This window comes from Canis lupus, chromosome 9 (genome assembly GCF_003254725.2).
Source record: "Canis lupus dingo isolate Sandy chromosome 9, ASM325472v2, whole genome shotgun sequence".
NCBI classification, from domain to species: Eukaryota; Metazoa; Chordata; class Mammalia; order Carnivora; family Canidae; genus Canis; species Canis lupus.
In genome coordinates, this window is record NC_064251.1 from 1,741,696 (window position 1) to 1,764,914 (window position 23,219).

General features: G+C 51.0%; 1 protein-coding gene across 4 annotated transcripts in view; it reads right to left on the reverse strand.

Annotated features, from left to right (window-relative positions):
- The window catches only part of RPTOR (regulatory associated protein of MTOR complex 1), a 333,192-nt gene that overhangs the window by 109,615 nt on the left and 200,358 nt on the right, over nucleotides 1–23,219 (reverse strand). For all 4 annotated transcript variants that reach the window (XM_025468265.3, XM_025468264.3, XM_025468263.3 and 1 more), the window contains one exon: nucleotides 9–109. In XM_025468265.3, the coding sequence (XP_025324050.1) occupies nucleotides 9–109 (101 nt within the window). The remainder of the gene's footprint in view (nucleotides 1–8; nucleotides 110–23,219) is intronic.

Genomic DNA, 23,219 nt, shown 5'->3' on the forward strand with positions numbered 1-23,219 from the left:
AGCCTCACCCCGAGGGAGCACATTCCACGCGATGGTGTCTGTGATTGCTGTGAAGATCCAGTTCAGTTCTCCCAGGGGGGTCCTGCGGTCGTTCAGCCGGCCAGGAATCCTAGGAGACATGGTGTGCTTTCGTTAGTGACTGTCCAGAGAGCCCTGGCTATGGCAGAGGGGGGGAGAGAGGAGACAAGAAGCTCAGAGCAGAGGCAGGGGGAACACCCTGCCAGGCCAGTGTACTTCCAGCTTCGCAGCTGAGAACGCAGCCTCCGTCCTCACCTCCCTTCCCTCGGGTGCCCCGATGCATAGACCAGACCCCTGGATACACACACCACTCTTGTGGCTTCCACATACGAGAGATGGGCCATGGCCAGGCCCGAAGGGCTACTGTGGCATCTGCTACCGAGGAGCCTGGGCCACACTCTTCCATTCCACATCCCAGCCCTGTGGCTCCAGGCTGCAGGGGTACACTTTCAACCTGACCTCTGGGGAAGGAAAGCTCGGCCTCTGAGGTCAGCCTATCTTCTGTTCACTCATCAGACATCTGAGTGCCTACCACTGCAGGGCCAGGTGCCGCTCTAGTGCTGGGATGCAGAGGTCAGTGGTACCGTCAAGGCCCTGCTCTCGGGCTCACGGTCTGCCCAGAAGCTAGTCAGCAAGCACAGGTGTAATAACGCAGAGACCAAGACCACAGAGAAGGAGGGGTGGGAGGGGGGGTCCAGGTGGTTGTGCCACAGGCGAGGGTGAGAGAGCAGGCGGAGTCGACACCCAGGGGAGACCGAGTCAGGCCGAGCCCAGAGGTGTGCTTGTGCCTGCAGTACAGCCTGGCTCTGCCGTGTAGCAACTTTAATTAGGTCTGACAGGAAACTCTTTTTTTTCCTCCCCAAAGGAAAATGTTCACAGTAATTTGGCTCAGAGACTAAAGTGTGATTCCTGCTATTTCTAAGATTTCACAGATTAATAATTGCCATCATAGTAACTCGTTTGAAGGCACCATCTCTGCACGGATTCTGTTCAAAGCGGCTGACTGCAGTAAGGGGCACCGCTGAGCAGGGCTAACTTCCTACTCTGACTGTACCTCCCACTAGAGGAAGAACACATCCTTCTTACTTCCACAAGTGATAGGACAAGAAAAAAGAAAGGTAAGATATTTGAAAATAGCATTACTGCTCAAATGGTCTGAACCCTTGGAAAAGAAGTCCAAAAAAAAAAAATGTACATCAACAGGGAGACTCCAGTTTCTTTAAACTGAAAGGCTTTGCAAACACAGTCAAGCTACTGATCATGGCTTAATTTACTTAGAAAGAAGGATTATTATTATTATTATTTTTTCGGAGAGAGAGAGTGTGAATGGGGACAGAGGGAGGAATTTTTTTTAGATGTTTATTTATTTTACAGACACAGAGCGGTGAGGGGGAGCGGAAAAAGGGGAGATAGAGGAGAGAAAGACTCTCAAGATTGATGCAGGGCTCAATCTCAGATCCTGAGATCATGACCTGAGCTGAAACCCAGAGCTGGACGCTCCACTGGCTGAGCCACTCAGGGGCCCCAAAAGCAATTTTAACTGGCTCTGTGTGCTGGGCACCACTGAGGATTTCCACAACTTAAAGGGAGTCAAGGTCTCCAGGTAAACACTTAGCACAAGGCCGACAGGACTGTCTCACTTTCTCATCCTTTCTCCACCCCACTCTCTTCCAAAAGGAGAGCACATACCAGGTGGCCAGGATCTAGGAGCAGCACAGCACAGCAAACATCGCCAGCCCTCAACAAGCAGCACCAGAGCCTCCCTGCAGAGCTAGGGGAGCAGGGGGTGCACCTCCCAAGAGCACGCAGTCCGCGAAGGCGTTCGACTGGCATCCTCGTTGTCAGCCTGCAAGTGCCAGTGCAGACTCCTGGGTCGCTGCCACAGAGGGAACATGGCACTGGGGATGATGGGAAGGAGGGGGCTTTGAGAGGGCCGAGGGTGGACATGGAGCCCAGACAGAGCAGCCAGTGGCTTGGGTCCTGCATCTGGGGAGGAGGAGCACAGGTACCGAAACCTTTCTGAGTAAGATCATTCACAAGCTCACCAGCAGTAACACGGCACCTTCCTCTGCATGAGGACTCTCCACAGGGTGGCTCGGGTGAGGAACTGGCGCACCTGGAGGGCGTGTTCAAGGTTGAAGCCCCGCTGTCTAGGACCAGCAGACACACAACGGCTGGAGCACGCAAGGAACAAGCACTTGAGAAAACGGTGATCCTGAATGTCTCATGACGGGTTCTCTCTCTCAATATATTCAGGGTTAGCCAAATTGCAAGGTGAGAGGGCACGTCCCCAACTCGGACGCCAACTGCAGGTTCCATGGGTTCCCAAAACCACTTGTGGCTTTGAGAATTTACTAGAAGGACTCTTATAACTCAGTGAACGCTGTTATGCTCATGGTTACAGTTTATTAGCGAAAAATACAAAGAGACGTTCAAGCCAGTGCAGAGACTCTGCATGGGGCAGACTCCAGGAAAGGTATCAAAGGTGGGGCTTCCATGTCCCCTCCCGGCATATCCACATGTGACAACACGCACGGAGCTCCGCCAACTGGGGGGCCCTGGGCCTTGGTGTCTACCTCAGAGTCCTGGTTGGCCAACTGGCTGCCCACGAGCTGGATCTCAGCCTCGAGGTGGACAGACACCACACTCAACCCCCAGCTGAAATCACACACTTGCCCTCTCCAGTGGAGTGGTGGGCCCCCATCCTGAGACGACCCAGTGTGGCCAGTCCCCACCCCAAACAATGAACTCCTGCCTTCTCTCTGCCGCCAAGTTCTTGACTACATAAGTGTTAAATCTGTTCAAGATCAAAAACAAACCTATTCAGGACTAGATTTCAGATTCTGGATTCACATGTCGCCCCGGGTGTAGCATCTTCACTGGACTAAAACCCCAGAGGTGTGTTCATCAGAGGCTGGGCTGTGTTGTACACATAGGCCTTCCAGCAAGGTGGTCTCAGGGGAGTGCTGCTTGCCTTCACCCCACTTTGGATGGCAAGTCAGCACCACGTGAAGACAAAAAATCCAGCCTGACCACTGAATAGCACGAGTCAGGGATGCGCCAGCCCCTGGACAGTGCTCTGAGCATGGAGCCAGCACCGCCTGTTTGGAAAGGACAGACCCATGAAGGCCAGAGGACACCAGTATCCCTTACCTCAGCAAGTCTGCTTCCAGAAATCAACCCCAAACTGGACTCCTGCAGATGCAGTGTTTTATTTACGGGGGTGAAAAGTCAGAAACTAGGAATGTTACCAGAACGAAAGAAATGAGTAAATTACAGAACCAACCACGTGACATCACTACAAGCTATTAGACAGTTACTTATGAATATTTCAACAATGTGGGAAAACGCATGCTTCCTGACATTTAGTGAGGAAGCAAGACAAACACCGTAGTCACCACCATGCAGGACGCGCAGGCAGCGAAGTCAGAAGACAAAGCCTCAAGGTACGACCGTGGGGAGGCGCTTCCTGTCTCACGTGTGCACACGGTCAATATCTGCTACATGGCGTATGCCCCACTGGAGCGATGGGCGGCAAGCCAAGCCCCGGTTCCCTTGCCTCCCCACCCTGAGCCCCTGGTGCTCACGCCAGGGGAGGGGGCAGCTGGTGGGTGACAGGGTGGCACTCTTGGAAGAGTCCGGCCAAGGTCTATTTCCAAACCTGGACCAAGCGCATCACTGCGTGAGCCAGCGCGTCCTGAATCAAGACGAGATGGCCCAGCATGAGCGGGTTCCTCGGGGTCCGATCTCTCGGGTAAAGGAAACCCGCATTCCCAGCAGCACGGAGCTGCTGACCAGACTCCTGTCTTGCTGGGCAGGCAGCCAAGCCATGGGGACAAACAAGGCCAAGCCCTGTCAGGCTACGGTCAATGTGCACTTAGGTGTTTAGAAAAACATGCAGCTTGTGACAATCGCCAGCAGAAAAGTACAAAAGTAGGCTCCCACTACGATTGCCCGGAGGTTCCATCCATCGCTCACTAAGCTCATCGTGAAAGCAGAGACAAAGCTGTGTGCCTGACGGATCTCAGACAGACGTCATTCAAACCGACCCATCCACCCATGAGTCCGAGACGCACCCTCTCCGCGCGCAGACTGGGGTGCGTACTCGGGATGGCAGGGTGGAACCTTGTCGACTTCCTGCCTTGTCACGTCGCTTGGGATCCAATCACTTCAGAAACTTTTTGTTTCTGTTTTCCTTTCTGTACCAGAGCCTAGGAAAGAACGTCAAAACCCTGCGTGCTCTGGAGGCCGTTGGACCGTGGATGGCTGACCCCGAGCCACGGAAGGAAAGGGCAGCACGGAGGGTGGAACCATCACAGGGTTCCTCAGACCCCCAAGAGTTTCATTAATAACAAAAGTGGTTCTATTAAAATTCAAATCCAGGGTGTTAATCAAGGACTAACTTTTGTGAGAAAAGCATGCAAAGCTGCCGTTTGGGAGCAGATCGCTGAAGTGGGTGATGAGAAGAGCCAGACTCTCGCCCAAGCGGTGCTGTGTCCGGGGACCTTCTGGCATCTGTTCCCCGCTCTGAGTCACTGAGCCTGACCTTACATGCAAACAGGACTCCAGCAAGATGGACAGCACGGCTGAAGGACACAAGCCAGCAGCTACGTCCCTGAAGAACGCATGCCACTCCCTCCAACCCTGCATCACTGGCACCAGCCACTCACGTTCCCCAACATCTCGGCTCACCTACAGCTTTCAGATTCTGGCCAGAAATTAAGCTCCCCGACTTCCGTACCCAGGTCACCACCAGCAACCTCCACCCACACCCCAATCCTGATGAGGCCTGGAAGTGCCAGCAAGCTCTTGGACGTCAGAGTGGTGCCCTCCCTCTTGGGCCACGTTCTCCCTCGCTGACACCTGTCTTCCTACCCTCTGCCATCTTTGCAGTCAGTCCCACGGTCCCTGCACCAGATACTTGTCACTTGGCTTCTGACACGGCCAGCCCTGACCTGGCCGTCATCTTCTGGCCAATCCAGACCCTGGACTGGGTAGAGAGGGCATGGGCTACGTTCTCCTGCTGCCCTGACCACCGTGAGGACTAGGAAAGAGCACACGTGTGCGCTGTCCTGCTGAGGAGGTAAGCACACAGCCGCACTGTGGTCCTCCCGTCGTTCCCAGCCTTCCGGCCACCACTTCTGGCTGCCTCTGCCAAATACCTGCAGGGTCCTTCTGTTGTCCACAGGAAAACAAAACAACATAAAAACCCATAAAAACCCATCCCCTATGGAACCCACCAATCGTTATGGGCTGTCTGTTCTGGTCTCGATGTCTGTCCATCTGCCTCCTTCCCTAAGCTCTGCTCACTCATCTTCATTGCTCACTGCCATTACTACCACCATCGTCCCCTGGATCATGTCCCCACTTCAGGGGCCACGTGGATTCTCTTGCACCAAAGCTCAAAATCTCAGAGACACAGCTCATCTGCTCTCCAACCCCCAACCTCGGGCAGCTCACGTCTCTGGCTTCCCCCAAGAACCTCTCTGTCTGCCTTCTGCTGCTGAGCCGCTTCCTGGATTCAGGCTCTTCTGCTCCAGTTCACACTATGCAGGATGATGGCCCTTAGCCTAACTTTGGTCAAAATTCTGCTGGCTTCTCTATTTGCTAGTGCAGCATTTTCTCTCTTCCTTCCTTTCTTCCTTTCTCTCTCTTTCTTTCTAGATTTTATTTGAGAGAGACTGAGGGAAAGGGCACAGGGGAGAGGCAGAGGGAGAAGCAGACTCCCTGAGAAGCAAGGAGCCCAACCCAGGATTTGACCCAGGACCCTGAGATCATGACTTGAGCCAAAGCAGATGCTTCACTGATGGAGCCCCCCACGCGCCCCTGCTACTGCAGTGTTTTCAGTGACCGTGTTGCTACCTCTGCTTCAACAGATCTCACGTGGGCTGAGGAGTGGGGCGGGCAGCTCCCCACCTTCCTGGCTGCCCGTGCCTCCCGAGATGGCCTCTGGGAGGCCACAGGGCAGCAAGGGCAAAACCAGCGCCAGTGGAGTCAAGTAGAACATTCCCAGCTGGCTTCAAAACCACCGATACTCACCCAGCTTGCCACATTAAACTTTGAAGCTAGCTCCCAGTCACTTCTCCCTCCGTCCCTCTGGGCAGGTCCACCACCTCGCAGGTTGACGGATCTCTGCCTCCTCCCATTCTCCTGACCTGGAGGGGCCTCCCTGGCCCTCCCTGCACCGTTTCCAGCTCTGCATCTTTACAAGCAAAGCTCCAACATCACTGTCCACAAAGATGTTCTTGCCCACGGCAGCTTTGGTTGAGCTACTATTTAGCTGGAGATGAACCATGGCCTACATCTTCATTTAATCTCTTTGGCATTCCACCAGTGACTCCCCTTCATTCCTTTTACCTCTTTACAATCGCTCCATGCATGCTTGTTATTGCTCTAACTAGATAATTAGAAGTTAATCACTGTTACCAAATGACCGTTCCCACACCAGCCAGTCCTGACATGGAGCCACCCCACCCAGACCCCTCATGAAGGCCTGGCTGCTGGACCTCCTGGCAAGGAGGAGGGGGGCACCTGGCACCCAAGCCCATCGCAGCTCCCAGGACGGGGTCTCCCAGCCAAGGGCTGAGTGTGGCGGAGGCACAGGACCAGCTCTTCCCCAGTCCTCAGCACCTCCGGGGTGACAGTCAGTGCTGGGCCAGTGGAGACCGTGCCTGGTCTGCAGCACGGCTGGCTTCCTTCCCTGCCCTGCACCCTGTTACTCCTCCCATACACTTGCGTCCCCCACAGGGGTTGTGTCTGCACCCCACAACCAACCAGCACAGGGCCATGTGGGAGATTTTGCATCTTACTTGTATTTACCCTTCTCAGGCTACTTTGGTTCTCCTGAGCTCTCTCTTTCACTAAAGACACCACATTGCAGCTGTTTTCAAATAGTCCACGTGCCCTCAAACCTGTGCAGACCAGCCTCCTGCTCTCCTGGCGTAGGGAGCACCGAGCAGTCCTCAAGTCCACCTACATGCGGAACAATTCCCAGGGGCCCCTGTGCCTGAGGGCTGCTGCTGAGATGCCCCTGGCGGACACGGAAGCTGAGCCGTTGGAGCGCAGGCTCACCTCGCTCACCCGGAGCTCAGCACCAACTGCTAACGGGTAACAGGTGCTCTGTACATATTTGATGAGTGAAGGAGTGAATCCCTCCTGAGTGATCACAAGCTCTGTGTAAATAAAACGTTCAGTGAAAAATACAGTTTCCAAGAAAATGATGCAAACTCACTAAAAATACTCAAGTGATATGAAGATAACACAAATCATCCCAAATTCTACCATTTAAGAACTACCGGTAATATTCTGGTGACCATTTATGCACAAAATCATGTAGAGGGATGTTACATTTTTGTTAAAAATGCCCACAAAAACGCTTAGAAAAAAGGTCTGTGAGGGCAAATATGCACCAGAGTATTAACAATTACCTTCGCATGGTGGGGATTATAAATGACTTAAGTTTTCTTTGCTTATCTGTATTTAATAATGAATCTGTGCTAAAAACATGCTACTTGCATAATGAAGAAAAATAAAACTTTTTCTTTAGTAAGAGGAAGGCTACAGCAAGTCTTCCTGAAAAGGGAAGAGATTTTAAAACCGTGTTATCGTCTAAATTTACATCATCTCACACTCAACCAAAATAAAGCAGGATTCACCTCTACTTCGTCTACTTTAAACGACTTCATGAAAACGACAGCGTAGAGAGCCTTGGGCTGGCTCATTTCCTGTAAGTGATCATTTCTGCAGAAATGTGCCATGACTAAGAAGGTGGGACATGAACCTAGCACTTTCTCTTCCGAACACCAAGTCAGTCCACAGCCGCTGGATATTTGGTGGGACGAGAGCCACACCGACAAGAGCAGTGGTTCCGGGCCTGTGGGTGGTGGGAGGGCAGGCCGGGAGTGTCTGTCCTGTGCACAAGCCTTTCTTTTATGGGAAACAAAGTTACATATATGCACAAGACATGCACACCGCACAACCACAACTGTTAGAAAAACACAACTGAGCAGGGAAAGGACACCCTGCGGAGGGAAGGCTGGGAAAGCTGTCCTGGACGATAGGTTTTGTGAGAGTAGTTTCCACACGCTGACATTTTCCTGAACCAAATGGAGTCACGTATCCACAGTACTCTTCCAATCTCTCCTTACTTAGAATTGGGCACAGTTCAACACTCTAATATCATCTGATTTCCTGTTAAAAGTGCCATTTATGTCAGCCATTGGCAGACTTCAACTGACCCACTCGTGTGCATGAAACCTGCGGTTTCGAGCATGAACTATGGGACCAATCTGAAGGTTTGCAGTTTTACAACCGGAAAAGTCCTTCTTTCATCGGGGCTGCAGGACCACATGCACACGGGCAGAAGGAAAGAAAGGAGATGGGATGCGGTAAGAAGGCCTGGCTGGACACCGAACCATGCTTGTTTAAACACAGAAAGCCTCGAATGCAGAGCTGCAATTCTCCACACGGGCTCTGAGAGTCAGCCGCACAGCCACTGTGGCGCTGCCTGAAGAGCTGAGTCAGCCAGGCCCCAAATGACATCTGCAAACCCTGGGGCAGGTGGCTCCATTCATCGCTTAGGGTTTGGGTGACGTCATGAGTTCTCTCCCTGGCAACGGCAGGTTAGGTGACTCACATCCTCCTGCTGTGAACAAGTAGCAGGGCTGTGTGTGCGTGTGTGTGCGTGCATGTGTGTGTGTGTGTGAGAGAGAGAGAGAGAGAGAGAGAGAGAGAGAGAGAGAGAGGCTGGCAAGCCTGTGGGGAATCACAGGGCCAAGGCATCAACCAGCATTTGGAGCTAGCTCTCTCTTTGGGAAGCATCCGGTGATTCCAATGCAAGACAGAGGTCCAGGATGATGAGCTGAGCATGGTGCCCACAGGGCTGGAGGGCAGATGCTGGGGTTGAGGGCTGCAAAGGCGTAGGGTGCTCAGAACCCCAAGGCATTGAGCTGGGACCCCAAGGATGAATTGGAAGTAACCCAGACCTCATAGCCCCAAAGCATCCAAGCCCAGCAGACATTTCACTTTCAGTTTGTTCAATTACAGGTAACCAGGCACTTACTAGGAAACTAAACTGATGTTTGAAACCCAGAAAAACAACTGCTGAGGGAAGGAGTTGTGCAGAAGGTTTACACATTGGTAACCTCAGTTATGGCATCACAATAATTTTACCTAGTATGTGTGAGAAATTAAAGGACAAAAGAAGGCTTTAGCAGAGAACAAGAAACTATAACAGAAAGCCTGGAAATTCTAGAACTTCAGGAACTTGAAAACACATCATATTAGTTACTCGATAGATGGGTTCAAGAGCATATGAGGCCACAATGTAACGAGAAGTGAAAGGTCAGAAAAAATACTCAGAAATAGGCACAAAGAGATGAAAGGTTGGAACATAAGAAATACGGTGGACATTATGAAAAGATACAAAATAACCTGCTGGAATCCCAAAAGAAGAGAACAGAAGGAATGGGACAGAAGCAATCTTCAAAGAGAATTTTCTGCAGCTGATGAAAGATATTGAGGCACAGAGTCTGGGTCTGCGTGGGCCACCATAACAAAATACCAGACCGGCCGGCTTAACCAATCCAAATTCATTCTTACACAGCTCTGGAGACTGTTAAGTCCACGATCGGGGAGCCAGCATGGGCAGTCCTGGTGAGGAGCCTCTTCCTGGCTTACAGCCTGCTGCTTTCCTGCTGTGTCCTCAGATGGCAGGAAGAGAGAGCTCTGTTGTCTCCTCCTCTTGTTACAGGGCACTAATCCCATCATGACTTCCTCTAACTGAAGACCTTCATCTCCCACAGGCTCATCTCCAAATACTATAAAATTGGGAGTTAGGGGTTCAGTATATGAACTTTAGGGGATCACAATTCAGTCTGTAGAACTTAGGTTCAAGAAATGCTATACTCAAAGCAGGACAAATACAAAGAATGTCCAGGTAAGCATAGCAAAATAAAACTGCCAAAATCCAAGAAAAGGAAAAGACTTACAATAAAGCTACAAATAATCAAGATAGTGTGGTACTGGCATAAAGAGCAAAGTAACAGCACAGGGCAAAAGAGCTCCACAATTATTCAAATGCTTTTTCTCAAAGGCACTTTTTGAGTGGAGAAGATAGTCTTTCTACAATGGTGCTGGAACAAGTGGGCACCCATATGGGAAAAAAAAAATGACCCTTGACTCTCACTGCATATTGCATGCAAAAATTAACTTGAAACGGATCATAAAAGTTAAAATCATAAAAGTCTTAGAAAAAATAGGGGAAAATACAACACTGGGGTAGGCAAAGCTTCTTAGGTGCAATACAGAGAGTACATAAATCGTGAAAGAAAAAAACTATTAAATCAGATTTTATCAAAATGAAATGCTTTTGCTCCTAGAACACTGTTGTGAAAACGAAAAGACAAGCCAGACTGACCAAAGACAGAGACCTGACAACAACTTATCCAACAAAATAAAGGCTCTTGAAGATAAACACAATTTAAAAATTGGTAAAAAAACATGAATATACATTTTATTAAACATGAATATACAATTTAAAACAAAACAAAAACAAACAAACAAACAAGAATATAAATTAATGGCCAACAACACATGAAAAGCTGCTCAGCAGCATTAGTCTTTAGACAAATGCAAACTGAAACTGCAGGATTCAGCACTACACATCCTGCAGAACAGCTAAATTAAGATTAGGAATACCAAGTGTCGTGGATGTCGAGCAACTGGCACACTCACGCATTACTGGTAGGAATGCGACCTGGAGGATCACTGGAAAACAGCTGAAAAGTTTCTGGTAAAGTTTAACATACACCCACCAGATGACCCAGCCATTCCAGTCTTATGTATTTATCCTGGGGAAACGAATACGTATTTACACATAAGGACTAGTACATGAATATCTCTAGCAGGTCTGCTCATTATAACGACCAAAATGGAAAAACCCTGGTGTCCCTCAGTAGGTGGATGGATAAAAGGGTTGTGACACATACAATGGACTACTGCTTACTATAGAAGAGTGTGAACTACCGAAATACCCAGCAGAGGTTAAATCTCAAAGGCACTGTACAGAGAGGGAAGAGCTAGACACAAAAGAATACACTATAATTCTCTATTTATGTGAAGCTCTAGAAAAGACAAATCTAAGGGATGATTAGAAAAAGCAGATCGAAAAAAAAAAAAAAGAAAAAGAAAAAGCAGATCGGTGGTTGCCTGGGCTTGGAAGCTGGGGTGGAGGGTGAACTGGGATGAGGTACAAGAGGAATTCTGGAGTAGGTTTTGAGTGAAGGTGGTTCCATGAACGCGTGAATCTGCCAAAGTCCATCAAACTGTACACTTAAGGTGAGTTCATCTTACGCAATGTAAGCTATATTTCAAAAATGATGATTTTAAAATGAAAAATTCAAAGAAGGGGAAACTACAGCATTTTCAAACAATAAAAACAGATTTTTTTTTGCTGGCAAACCTGCACTAAAGGGAGTTCTTTAGGTAAAGAGAACTGATCTTAGATGAAAGCTCTGAGATGCAGGAAGAAGTGGAGGGCGGCAGCAGGTGTGAACACCAGTGAGTATTAACTGCAGCATATTAGTAACATTTATGGAGAGAATACACGGAGAATTAAAACATGTGACAATAAGTCCACACAAGTCAGGAAATGAGTAAATGGCATTAGTGTGCTCTCAGGTCCTCCTCGCATTGCCTGGGAACTGGTAAAAGTGCTAATTTAGATTTAACTTTAATAAGCTGGGGGTTGTCAAGACTATGGTCTCAGGGCCAAATCCAGCCAGCAGCCTGTTTTTGTTTGTTTTTTTTGTGGGGCCCATGAGCTAATAACGGTCTTTACAATTTTAAAGCTGACACTAAGAATACACAATAGAGACTTAACGCGGCTTGCAAAGCCTGACATGTGGACCGTCTGGACCCTAATAGAAAACACAAGTAGGCCACCGTTTGGGAGAAGCTGTTAATGTGCAGGAAAAGAATATGTAGTTAACAAGCCGATAGAGGGGGAGAAAGGAGTAAAACTGCTAAATCAACCCGAAAGAGGGGAGCAGAGGGAGAGAAAAGAAAGGAAGATGGGAAAAAAAAAGAAAAAAAAAGAAATGGGGGAAGAGAAAAAAGCAAAAAGATTTCAAGTATGTCGATTATTACACTAACTATAAAAAGACTAGATACTTCAATTAAAGTCAGCAATTTTGAGTCTAAACCTAAAACCAAAGTCAGCTACATCTTGCTAAAAAGATACACTTTCGATACACACAAGACTCAGAAACAGATATCAGAATACATGCTTACATATATACAAGGATAAAAGACACACATCCTTGCAAACCCTAATCAAAAGACAGCTACACAACTATCCCACAAAGTGGACTTTTTTTTTATGGTGAAAAAATTTATATTTAGATTTATAGCCGGCTGGACTCAGTTTAGATGATCCCAATTTTGTTGGCAACATCCAAAGCATCATAGTCAGGAGCCAGTCGAACATATGCTTTCTTCTCTCCATCAGGCCTGATCAAGATGTTGATCTTGGCCACATCAATGTCACAGAGCTTCTTCACAGCCTGTTTGATCTGGTGCTTACTGGCCTTGACATCCACAATGAACACAAGTGTGTTGTTGTCTTCTATTTTCTTCATGGCTGACTCAGTAGTTAAGGGGAACCTGATGATGGCATAGTGATCAAGCTTGTTTCTCCTGGGGGCGCTCTTTCGAGGCTATTTGGGCTGCCTTCGGAGACGCAGGGTCTTGGGTCGTTGGAATGTAGGTGATGTGCGGATCTTCTTTTTTTTGTGACTGTGCATGCCTTTCAGCACCGCTTTCTTAGCTTTCAAAGCCTTTGCTTTGGCTTCGGCTTTGGGAGGGGCAGGGGCTTCCTTCTTAGCCTTCGGTGCCATCTTCGTGAGAGGGCCCACAAAGTGGACTTAATGGCAAAGGCATTATCAGAGATGAAGAGTGGCTAATTTGTCCTTCTAAGGTCCTGAAGGGCAAAGTGTAAGGTCAACAGGGGGAATGGGCTTTTAATGTAAAGTTAAATGGCAGTAAATTGTCAAACTTAGTTTCTGAACAAGAGGAGGAAGGTGAGATGTATGTATCAGCAACTTCTCTAGCAAGGGGACTGGTCATAGGCAAGCCCAGCACGGCATCAGCCAAAGGCAGAACAGGGACTTGGGTCTGCACACGGAAAGGGATGATCCCAGGAGCACGAGGACAACCTACAGTTGGACAATTAGGGACCAATGTGCCAAGGGCCCCAGTAAACAATGGAGGCTTTCAGACTTGTAAAACCTCTCCCGGTAAGAAACGCATTTTGCACGGTGACCTAATATACACATGCATGACCACATGTAAGTATACGTATTCAGATAACAGAAGTAAAGAATACTCATGTTACTAGGAAAACAATATTTTCTTTTTTCTTTTTTTTTAATGGAGGCTGTGGCTTGCCAAACTGATTTCACAGCCACTAATAAACCATGACCCGCAGTTTAAAAACAGAGACTTAAATGACGCTCTTGTTAATTTCTCCAGGAGGCTATCAGCTCGAGGTTATCAAAATGATTGGATGGTGAACATAGCTCCCCAGGGCTGTTAGAGTTTAGAAAACCACACAATTCTACCTCTAAATAGCTGGCTGATTTTTATTTTCAAACCCACACAGGCAGCTTGTTTTCTAATGATTTTTAAAACTCTGTACTAAGTCTTTAAATCAAATAGTTTATGTGTGCAGCGCTGCTACCCTCGGCCCCTTTCGTTCTGCATTTAATAGCTCCCACAGATTAGGAACCTGCTAATCTTTACTTGGGAAGCAAATGGCATCAAAGAAAAATGAATTTTAAAATTCTGAAGGAAAAGGAGTGATGATTTCCACAGCTCAGTGGTGAGCAGGAGTTAATACGCACTGTAGATAATCTACCTTTACTGAATTTATTACAGAATGATAAGCTACTGCTCATCCCTAGAGCCAGCCAACAACTCGAAGGACTGGGATGAGTCCCTCTGGAGGCTGCAGACAAAAATCAAAGGCAGACATGGGATCCAAGAGAGGAAAGGAACAGGATCCCATTTGCTTATTCAACATGTTCGTGACACAATGAAAACAGATTGTTTTTATTAAACAGCACAGGTTCCAAAACTCTTAAGAAATAAATCTGAGCCTGAGTTTATTTTTGAAGCGTTTCTGAAAAAAGCTGATTTTCTTTGGACTTCCTAGTGTCAAGACTCATCTTCAGATAGACCCTTTCCTGAGAGCTACCGTTACAGGGCCACGTGGGACCAGTCTCCAAGCAGAAATCTCTGGGAAGCTGCTAAAAAGCCTGTCATGCTTGGGAAAGTCAGCTTCTAAGATGAGGGGAAGGGCAGGTGGCTGGTGGCTCCATTGGTTAAGCATCTGCCTTGGCCTCAGGTCACGATCCCAGGTCCTAGGATTGAGTCCCATGTGGGGCTCCCTGCTTGGCAGGAGTCTGCTTCTCCCTCTGGCCCCCCACCCCCTGCTCATACTCGCTCTCTCAAATAAATAAAATAAAATAAAAAATAAAAAATAAAAAAAAAAATAAAATAAAATCTTTAAAAATACCTAAACAAAATGAGGGGAAGGGACAGAATCCAGATGAATCCCAGGAAGCACTCCCTCCCTGATCCAGATGAATCCCAGGAAACATTCGCCTCTGATCCAGACGAAATCCTAGGGAATATTCCCCTGATTCAGACGACTCTGGGGAGCATTAACCCCCTGATCCAGATGAACATTCCGCCCTGCCACCCCCATCCAGATAAATCTGTGGAAGCATTTCCCCCTTGATGCATTCAGCTACTTTTTGGTTGTCTCTCCAGATGTCTCTTCTGGAACATGCTGAGGCGCCCTCGCCAGTGAGCTTCTTTGTAAAAACCTGGTCTACAGAAGGTAGAGAGAGAGAGGCAGGTGGGTGAGCAGGGAGTGGAGGGCCAGACCCTGCCTCCTCGGCAGTAAACTCGAATGTAATGCTTCTAACAGAGATGGCCACCAGCCTCCCCTGGTGGCTCCGGAGCTGATGAGCATCTTTCCAGTCTCTGTGGGGATGAAAACGACAAGGTCGCTCCAAGCCTGTGCTGAGCAGGACTACTGGTAGCCGTGCTTACATTCTGTTTCTTCCTGTGAATATATCAAAATATTACAAAAACAACAGTTTCCCAATACAGTCAGACTGTGTTTGTTCTTGATCTTCTAGGCTGGTTTTCCTGGCAGAGGTGCACTGAACAGATGTCAGCTCCAGCTCCTCCTCCTCCTCCTCCCAGGTACCTGGTGGCCTGGCTGAGACCAGTCGTTCCTTCTACACCACAGACGTCCCCTCATTTCGTTTTGTCCGTGTCTAATCTGCCCTTGGAGACCAGACACCCTGATGCATAAAAGTCATGCCCATCTCCCTCAGAAGACCTTTCTTTGTACGTCCCCAACCATAATTAACCTTTCCTGCCTCTGAGACATCTGCGCCTGGATCTGCAGAATATCAAGTGATTCTTCAACATTACACACAGCAGCACAGAGATAAGGGGATGGGACTGGACAGACCCGGGTATGAGTCCCCAGGCTCTGCCACTCATAGCTGTGTGACTTCAGGCATGTTACTTAACCTCCCTGAGCCTTAATCACCTTACGTATACTGCCTAACTCCACGGGGAGATAGGAAAGTGGGATGAATTAACACCAAACAGGTTAGCACAGAACCTGGAACATACATAGTAGGGGCCCAGGAAATACAGCTGTTCCTCCTTATTTATTACAAAACCCCCAAAATTTTAAGGTAAATTAAACCCCAAATGCTGGAATTGCCCCAGTAACCTGAACTCTTAAGATTAATAGAAAAGATGCGACAATTTTATGAGCAATCTAGGTTACGTGTCGCACATTTTCACGTGTGCAGCTTAGAAGCTGGTCACACATCTGAGAAGCACCGACATGCCAAGTACACAAGGAACTCAGCAGCTCAACGGGAAGATGACAACCCAGACAGAACAGGCCCTCTCCGTTCTGAACGACTGTCCGCCCATAGGCGTCCACTGACCACCCACTATGCACTGGCCTTGCTATCCGGGCCCTCAGCTCTGACGGAGGGGCTTGCGGGCTAGTGAGCACAGGCCATTCTTGTTAACGATTCCACGGATACGACCCTGAGCCCTGCTGCTGGATGGTAAGCTCCGGGGACGCCCGCCAGTGCACTCCTACTATCCATATCCTTCCCATCAGCATCCCATAGCACCTGAGGTGTCTGTGCAGCTGGCACTCAAACACCTATTGATGGACGGCATGGAGCAGCAGGTATTTCCCTGTGGCCTTGCTGTGGCCCAGGAACTGAAATTGGAACAATCCGGCTCCATCTCTGAAGCAGGTACTGACAAAGATACCTCGTGCCTCAGTTTCCCGTTCGGTGCAGTGATCTGAGTCAGACTCTGAGAAGTGGCTGTGAGCCCATGAAGTGCTCCCAGGGCAGCTGTCCTTGTTCTAGAGACTAGAGACTGAACCCCCTTCCTGAGCCTAGAGCATCAGGTGCACCTCTCGAGGCTGGCATACTCGGGTCAGAGAGGGCAGTGTGATGCAGCCACCAGGCCGCGTGGGGCCAGTGGATTCGGAGCTGATGTGGGCTCTGCCATTTGGGAGTGACTCTGGGCACGTCCTTCTTTCTTGGTGTCCAGAGTTTGACTCCCTAGACTGCTGTGTGGACCAGAGCAGCTGATACCTATCAGGGCCACCTGAGGGCCGGGTATTACAAGGCTTGCGGGGTCTCACTGACCCCAAGTGGGCTGGCTGTGCAGACACAAGTGGCCACACGGTGCCTGGTCCTGTGTCAGGCAAAACTGTGACTGTCCTCTGTCTGATGGTATAGTGCCAGTGGCCACGAGGCAGGAGAGGGGGTGCCGTTGCAGAGTGGAGTCTCAGGGGGCTGCCTCTGGGAGAAAGGCTAAAGGGAGGAGCAGGTGAACAAAGGAGGGGAGAGTGCCTGCGTGGACGTGCGCAGAAACGGCCCGTGGCACCGGCTGGGCCTGAGCCCACCGCCCGTCCTCCTGTGCTGCGCATCGCCTGGCTTCCCCCTGGCACCACGCCTACCCTCAGCTAAGGAGAGCTGCCTGCAGGGCTGGCTGCGGCCCGGATCTCCGCTCGCAAGGGCATCCATTAGAGACTGGCAGACACACATTTTCTTTAGGACACAGGAGGGCACCAGGGCACCAGGCGGTGAAGACAGGAAATCGGCACCGCAGACCTTCAAGGCACCACGCTGTTTTGTTTGTCTGGATGACAAAGGCCAGGATGCTGGCGCCACAGTGAAGGAAATGGAAGCCCTGTGTGTGGTATGCAGGCGCCCCAGGGAGGCCTGGAAAGCTGCTCCCGTTGCCGCTCCCCCGCGTGGCGGCTCAGCACAATCTCATCTCAGGGCCCGGCCTCCATCAGGCCAGTCACAACTGAGAGGGAGGCCGTGATGCGGTGTGTCCAGCACACGGGGGACCCAGCGCCCCGTTCTCCCGACCCCAGGGGATCTGAGGACGAGGCCCCCGGGCAGCCCTCCGGGCGCAGCTGACTCACGACGCCCCGGCGGGCACCTGGATCCGCGGCTCTCTACTTCGCAGCAGCCCTGCGCTTCCGCCACTTACTCACACTCTCCGCCGCGCCGTCGTGCGGTCTCCAGGGGCTCTCGTTCCCACTCCGTCTCTAAATTAGCTTCCAGTGAGTCATTACTCATCCTCGCCGTGACTGGCAGGCGGTCATGAATTACTGATTTTTCACCTTCAACCAGCCGATACAATATATTTATGTTGGAGAGAAAGGTACTTTTTGAATGAAGACTGGTATCTTTTGATAGCTTTCCTTTCAAACCTAACACATTTGTACGATTCCGACCTGACAGCAGAGTAAATTCTAATCACAGCTACTGAGGCTGTGTGGCAGGCGTGGGTGGCCGCAGGCCCTTACGCCCCTGCGGCCCCCGGAGGACGCTGGTCTGCGTCCTGGTAGCACATGCTGTGGGCGAGGGTGACGGCGTGGGTCAGCTGCCTGCCAAAGCCCTGCTCCCACTCACCCTTGTCCTGAGACAAAAGACCGGCCCACCCTGCGCCTCAGGTGCCCCATTGTTAGAGTGTGGATAATGGCAGGGCTTCCTTTAGAGTTTTCTAGCGAGGACCACATGAGTTAATACGTGGAGAACCCTTAACACAGCACCTGGCACCCAGCAGGTGCTCCATAAACGTTACCTACTGTTCTTTTTCCTGATTCTTAACCAGGATCATGGGTTGCCTCAAGTTTGCAAGCAACAGCTCATGCCCTCCTCTGCTCTCCCCAGGGCACAGCTGAGACCGGAGCTCTGACACATGGAGACCTCAGCTAAGTTAACCAAACACTCAAACTGTTCAAAGCAAAGCCAACAACCCCCACCCCCAACCCAGCTTCTCCCAGCTTCCGCTTCAGCCCGGCACCCCGGGCCCAGCGGTGGCCGTGCCGCCACAAGCGTTGGAGGGAGCAGGGCCCAGCGACTCACTTTATCCCAGACACAGGGCTGTTAGCTCCTTAAAATATGCTGTTGACACAATAGATGTTAATTATGAATAATTTTTGGTACACTGTGCGCCTCCAGTGATCAGAATGCTAACGAACAGCCTCGTGCAAGAGGCTCCCCGTCTCCCCGATTCCCTAGTGCTTTCTGAGCGCCCTAATATTTCTAGCGCTGTTTAAGCGTTTCATTACTTTGTTTCAGGGCTGAAAAATGTCCCTTAATTTCCAAGCACGGATCTTATTGCCACTCTCTCCGAGGACTCCGAATATAAATATGTGCCGCAGCAGCAACATGCTTATTCATCAGGCTGCTGGGTTCGCTTAGATAATTAGAAATTGGGGGTGCTCAAGGAAGGCTCGCTCTAATTTACTTCCCGACGCAGCAGCTTAATTAGAAAACAAATTCCTTCCCCAGCTTTAAAGATTGCGAAGTAATTATAAGACCTACACACCGCCCATATCTTCTCTCTGGTCTTGTGTTGAGACTGCAAACGACACATGTTTTGCACATCTGACAAAAGGTGGCAGAAGCTGGGAAGGGGTTAACACTCGCTATCCTGGGGAAGCTTATGCTGAGCAGTCGCATGGTGGCAGCTGCTGGAAACAAACCACATTTATTATGGAATTACCACGTAGCAATTTGAAGTACGAAACCTTTCCATCAATCTCTCCAGTGAAGGCAAAGAGGCCCATGACGCGAATCAGGCTGGGCTCTGACTGGCGGCAACCAGGGAAGGAACGACCCCGACCCCATCGCCCGCCACCCGCCTTTCTGACGGTGGCGGGCAAGGCCAGTCTCCCAGGTGGGGCGTGGGCCCCCTCCAGCCCCCACACCTGCCGCTCCTGGTCCTGAGGCTGTCCCTGGCTCCAGGCTGTCCAGCTGCAGGCCAGGAAGGGGCCTCAGCTCACTCAGAGCTGCACAGGGAGGAAGGACAGCTTCCAGGGAGCAGCAGGCGAGGGTGTGTGGGCGTGGGACGGGGCCTGCCAGCTTGGTCCCTTCACGCCACGCAGGGCCACTCGCCAGACCTGTGCCAGGACGATCCTTCATACACAGAGCAAGCAGGGGGCACAGGTGCACATCGTTCTTATTTTCTGCAGGTCGTTAAATTAAGGGAAGAAAACCCAATAACCCAAGCCTGTATTCTCCATTTCACTCTGCATTAAGACTTGTCTCTCTTGTCAGATGGCTACAGTGACCAGAGTCACTGTCAACGTAGAGGTGACAGAGAGGTTCTCAGCGTACAAGAACCACCGCGTGGTGAGGAGAAACCAGAGAATAAAACTATGCAAAACGAAGGGCTCCAAATCTTTAAAAAGCTACCAAAACTGTTAACGTCAAGTTCCAGCTCACCTAAGTTGGTGTAGGGCCAGGAACCGCCGACATGCGCCATGTCTGCGCAGCTCCCACCCTGCAGGTAGCACACACATGCTGCCTTCCGTGCTTCCTTGCCAGGGGGGCTTCCTCCCTCCTCCCCCAGCATTCTACGGGGATTACGATTCTGTTCAGAAGGAAATGCTAAGGAATAAATGAAACAGGGCCAAGGAACTGAGCAAAAGAGCCAATTCCTGTTTGGTCTTATAACTGTAACTAAAAATAAGAGTTATCCTGCCCATTAACCTGGACCCATGACCAGGGCACCCAACGAGCTGCATGGGACGCCCACCTAAGGGCCTCAGTGTGGCAGGCGGTGGCCACATGCGTCCCACACTGGAGACACAGGGACGGGGCAGGTCAGCTTTAATGCAGACGTGACCCCAGAGCCCAGAGTCCATGGCTCTCGGAAAGGACAGCGGTCACAGGAAGTGGGGACATATAGGAGCACCACCCAGAAGGCCACCTGGCTCTCCCAGGTATCACCCGGCAACCGCCCCATCAGCTTCCTCAATATTGTATAACTGTTTTATGAAAACGTCCCAAACTATTAAAAATTTATATATTTTGAAATATTCTGTGGCTTCTCCAAACATAAGCTACTTACAAATTCAAAAAACCAAAACACTCACGGTCCCACCTGAGGCAGAGGCGAAGGGGAATGCTGAGGGGGGTGGACGTGTGTTTCGAGGTGCTGCTTGGAAGCCCCCAGCCCCCAAGACAGTCTGGGGGGTGGGACATGGCTCCTGAAACAGGAAAGCCATCCGGCTGAACCTGAGCAAGGGGACGGGTGTCGACACTCCACACCCACCCAGAGTCTGAACAGTGACTCTCGACCAGCCAAACGATCCACACGAGCAGGAGCACTGAACTAACTACTCACGACTCCGTTTTAGGAAAGTTTTGAAAAATATGACCAAAAAACCCCATAATTCAAAGGCTTTCCACAAATCAGCTGTCGCCCCAGGAGTGTGGTATCTGCCTGCTTGGAGCACTGGAATAAAGGACCTGGGCGCAGGTCTTGCTTTCAGAGTGACCTCTGGGCTTCTATGTCGGGGAGGTGATGCTGCTCACCTATGGCACACTAGTGACAACGGCACACTGGTGACGGCACCGCCCTGGAACGTGACATGCAGAGGCTGGTGGGGATGCACACGGGAGCCTGGCTGGGCCGGGGCTTCCACATGAGCAGACCGGCCAGATGCCTGCAGTGCCTCTCGCACAATGGCCTGCGTCTGCGTGGGAGAGGGGGCCCCAGGCTGTGCCACATTCAGCAATACTCATCATCCGGCCCTCTACAGCCTGGGCAACGTCTCCTGTGTGGTTTCATGTCCTGATGGAAGGATTTCACCTTATACTTCAATTAAAATACAACACAACACAAAAGCCCAGTCTGCAGTGTGGACTGTGGATTTAGCTGCAGGACCAGGGATGACATCACTGTCCGTCCTAAAGGCTCGGGGGCGGGGGGCAGGCAAATGCACTCTGGCCACCAAAGCACCACTGGGGTCTTGATGAGACCCTCAGCACCTCACAGGCGAGTTCCAGGCCGAGTGTGCACAATGGGTGGGGCACATGCAGAGGAAGGGCGTCCAAATGGCTAACGGACACTGGCCGTGTCCCACAGGAGTGGCTGCTGGAGCACGGGGCCGACGCAGGAGAGAGCCTCGCAGGCCTCGGGTGCCGGCTGGCAGTGGCATAAACCACTCACCGTGCCGTGCCCCTCACGTCACCTGTGCGGTTCTGAGCCACGGGACAGGTTGACCACAGGCATGATGTGTCACGTCAGCAGTGCCGGCAGGGCCCCAGGCCCAGTGCAGTGAGGGGAGGTGGCTGCGTACCCGGGAAGTGGGAGCCTGACAGCCACCAAGACCAAGAGTTGCCCAGGAGGATAAGAATCCAACGAGATACTCTCTCCAGGAATGCTCTCCGAACACAGAAGCCACAGCGGCCTGGACGGCGCGACTTGACGGGCATGTGCCATGTCCCTGCCTCACCGGGCAGCCACACTCAAATCCACAAGCACTACTGGGGAAAGGTCTCAACATTAATAAACACTCATCCTGCTGCCCCAGGGAAGGCGGTAAGGGGCCGGGTGCTGGAGGGGGTGCGCCCAGGGGTGCCGTGTCAGGCCGGGGCAGACACGGGTGAGGGAGCGTGGGGCCAGGACTCGGGCTGCGGCCGACCACCCAGCTCCGTCTTCCCCCTCCGTCTACACCCAGGAAGCACTGTGAAGGTGCTGCTGTCCATGCCCAAGCTCCCCGCGTCCAACCAACCGCGCAGCACCCCTGGGTGCAGGAGGGAGGTGAGAAGACGGGGCACGTATGCCTGCGGAAGCTACTGTGTGCACCCACGCCCTCAGCGCCGGCCAGACGTAAACCTGTGTCTGTGGGAAGGACAGTGGCTGTTGCAAACTCCGACGTCACGAGTTAGGGAAAGAACGCCTGATGAAAAATACTAATGTCTTAACGTACAAGGATGTTTACTTCTATTTTCGATCCTCATTAACCAGTCTTCATAATGCGGGTGTAGCCTGCTCCCCAAACAACAGGCACCCCAGTTTCCTCCCACCCCGGCCTCTCCAGCCGGGCCGTTCCTGCTGGGCCTTCCCCGAGTCTTCCGACCTACCTTCCCTCGCACGGTTTCTTGCTTCCCCCTGTTATGTATTAATTTTGTTTTCTGTACTGTCGTATAGTCAACTGGCTTCTCTGGGTGTGTGGTTCTGTGACGTCAGCACGTGCAGATGTGCATGGTCACCCCCCACCAGGATACTGAACATCCTTTCACCCCACATTCCCTCGTACTCTTAACCCTACAACCAGAGCCCTGTTCTCTGACCCGATAGCTGCGTCTGCTCCAGGATGTCACATGATGCAATCACAGCGGGTGTCTACCCTGGAGCCGCCGTCTGTCCTTCCATGTGGTGCTTCTGGGGTCACTCATTCACGTGGTCATGTAGCAAACGTCCCCCCGTTTCCTGCTGGCTGGGCCCCACTAGGCCATGCACATTTTGCACCTTCATTCACCCCAAGGACATTCTGGTTACCCCACTGTTAGGTGGTGATGACCAAACCTATACCAACAACGTTCACGCATGGCGTCTTGCGTGGAGCGTCTCATTCCTGCAGGATGAGTGTCCGGGAGCGGGACCATGGTCTGGGGGCGTGCCCTTTTGTGGCATGGTCACCCCGCTCGCCACGGCAGCAAGGCCGGTGGGAGTAGTGGGCACCCCCCCTCGCCCGCACGGTGTCGTCAGCCTTCTGTTTCATTAACCCACTCCCGGCTGTGGCGAGCTTTCTTGTGCCGGCTTTC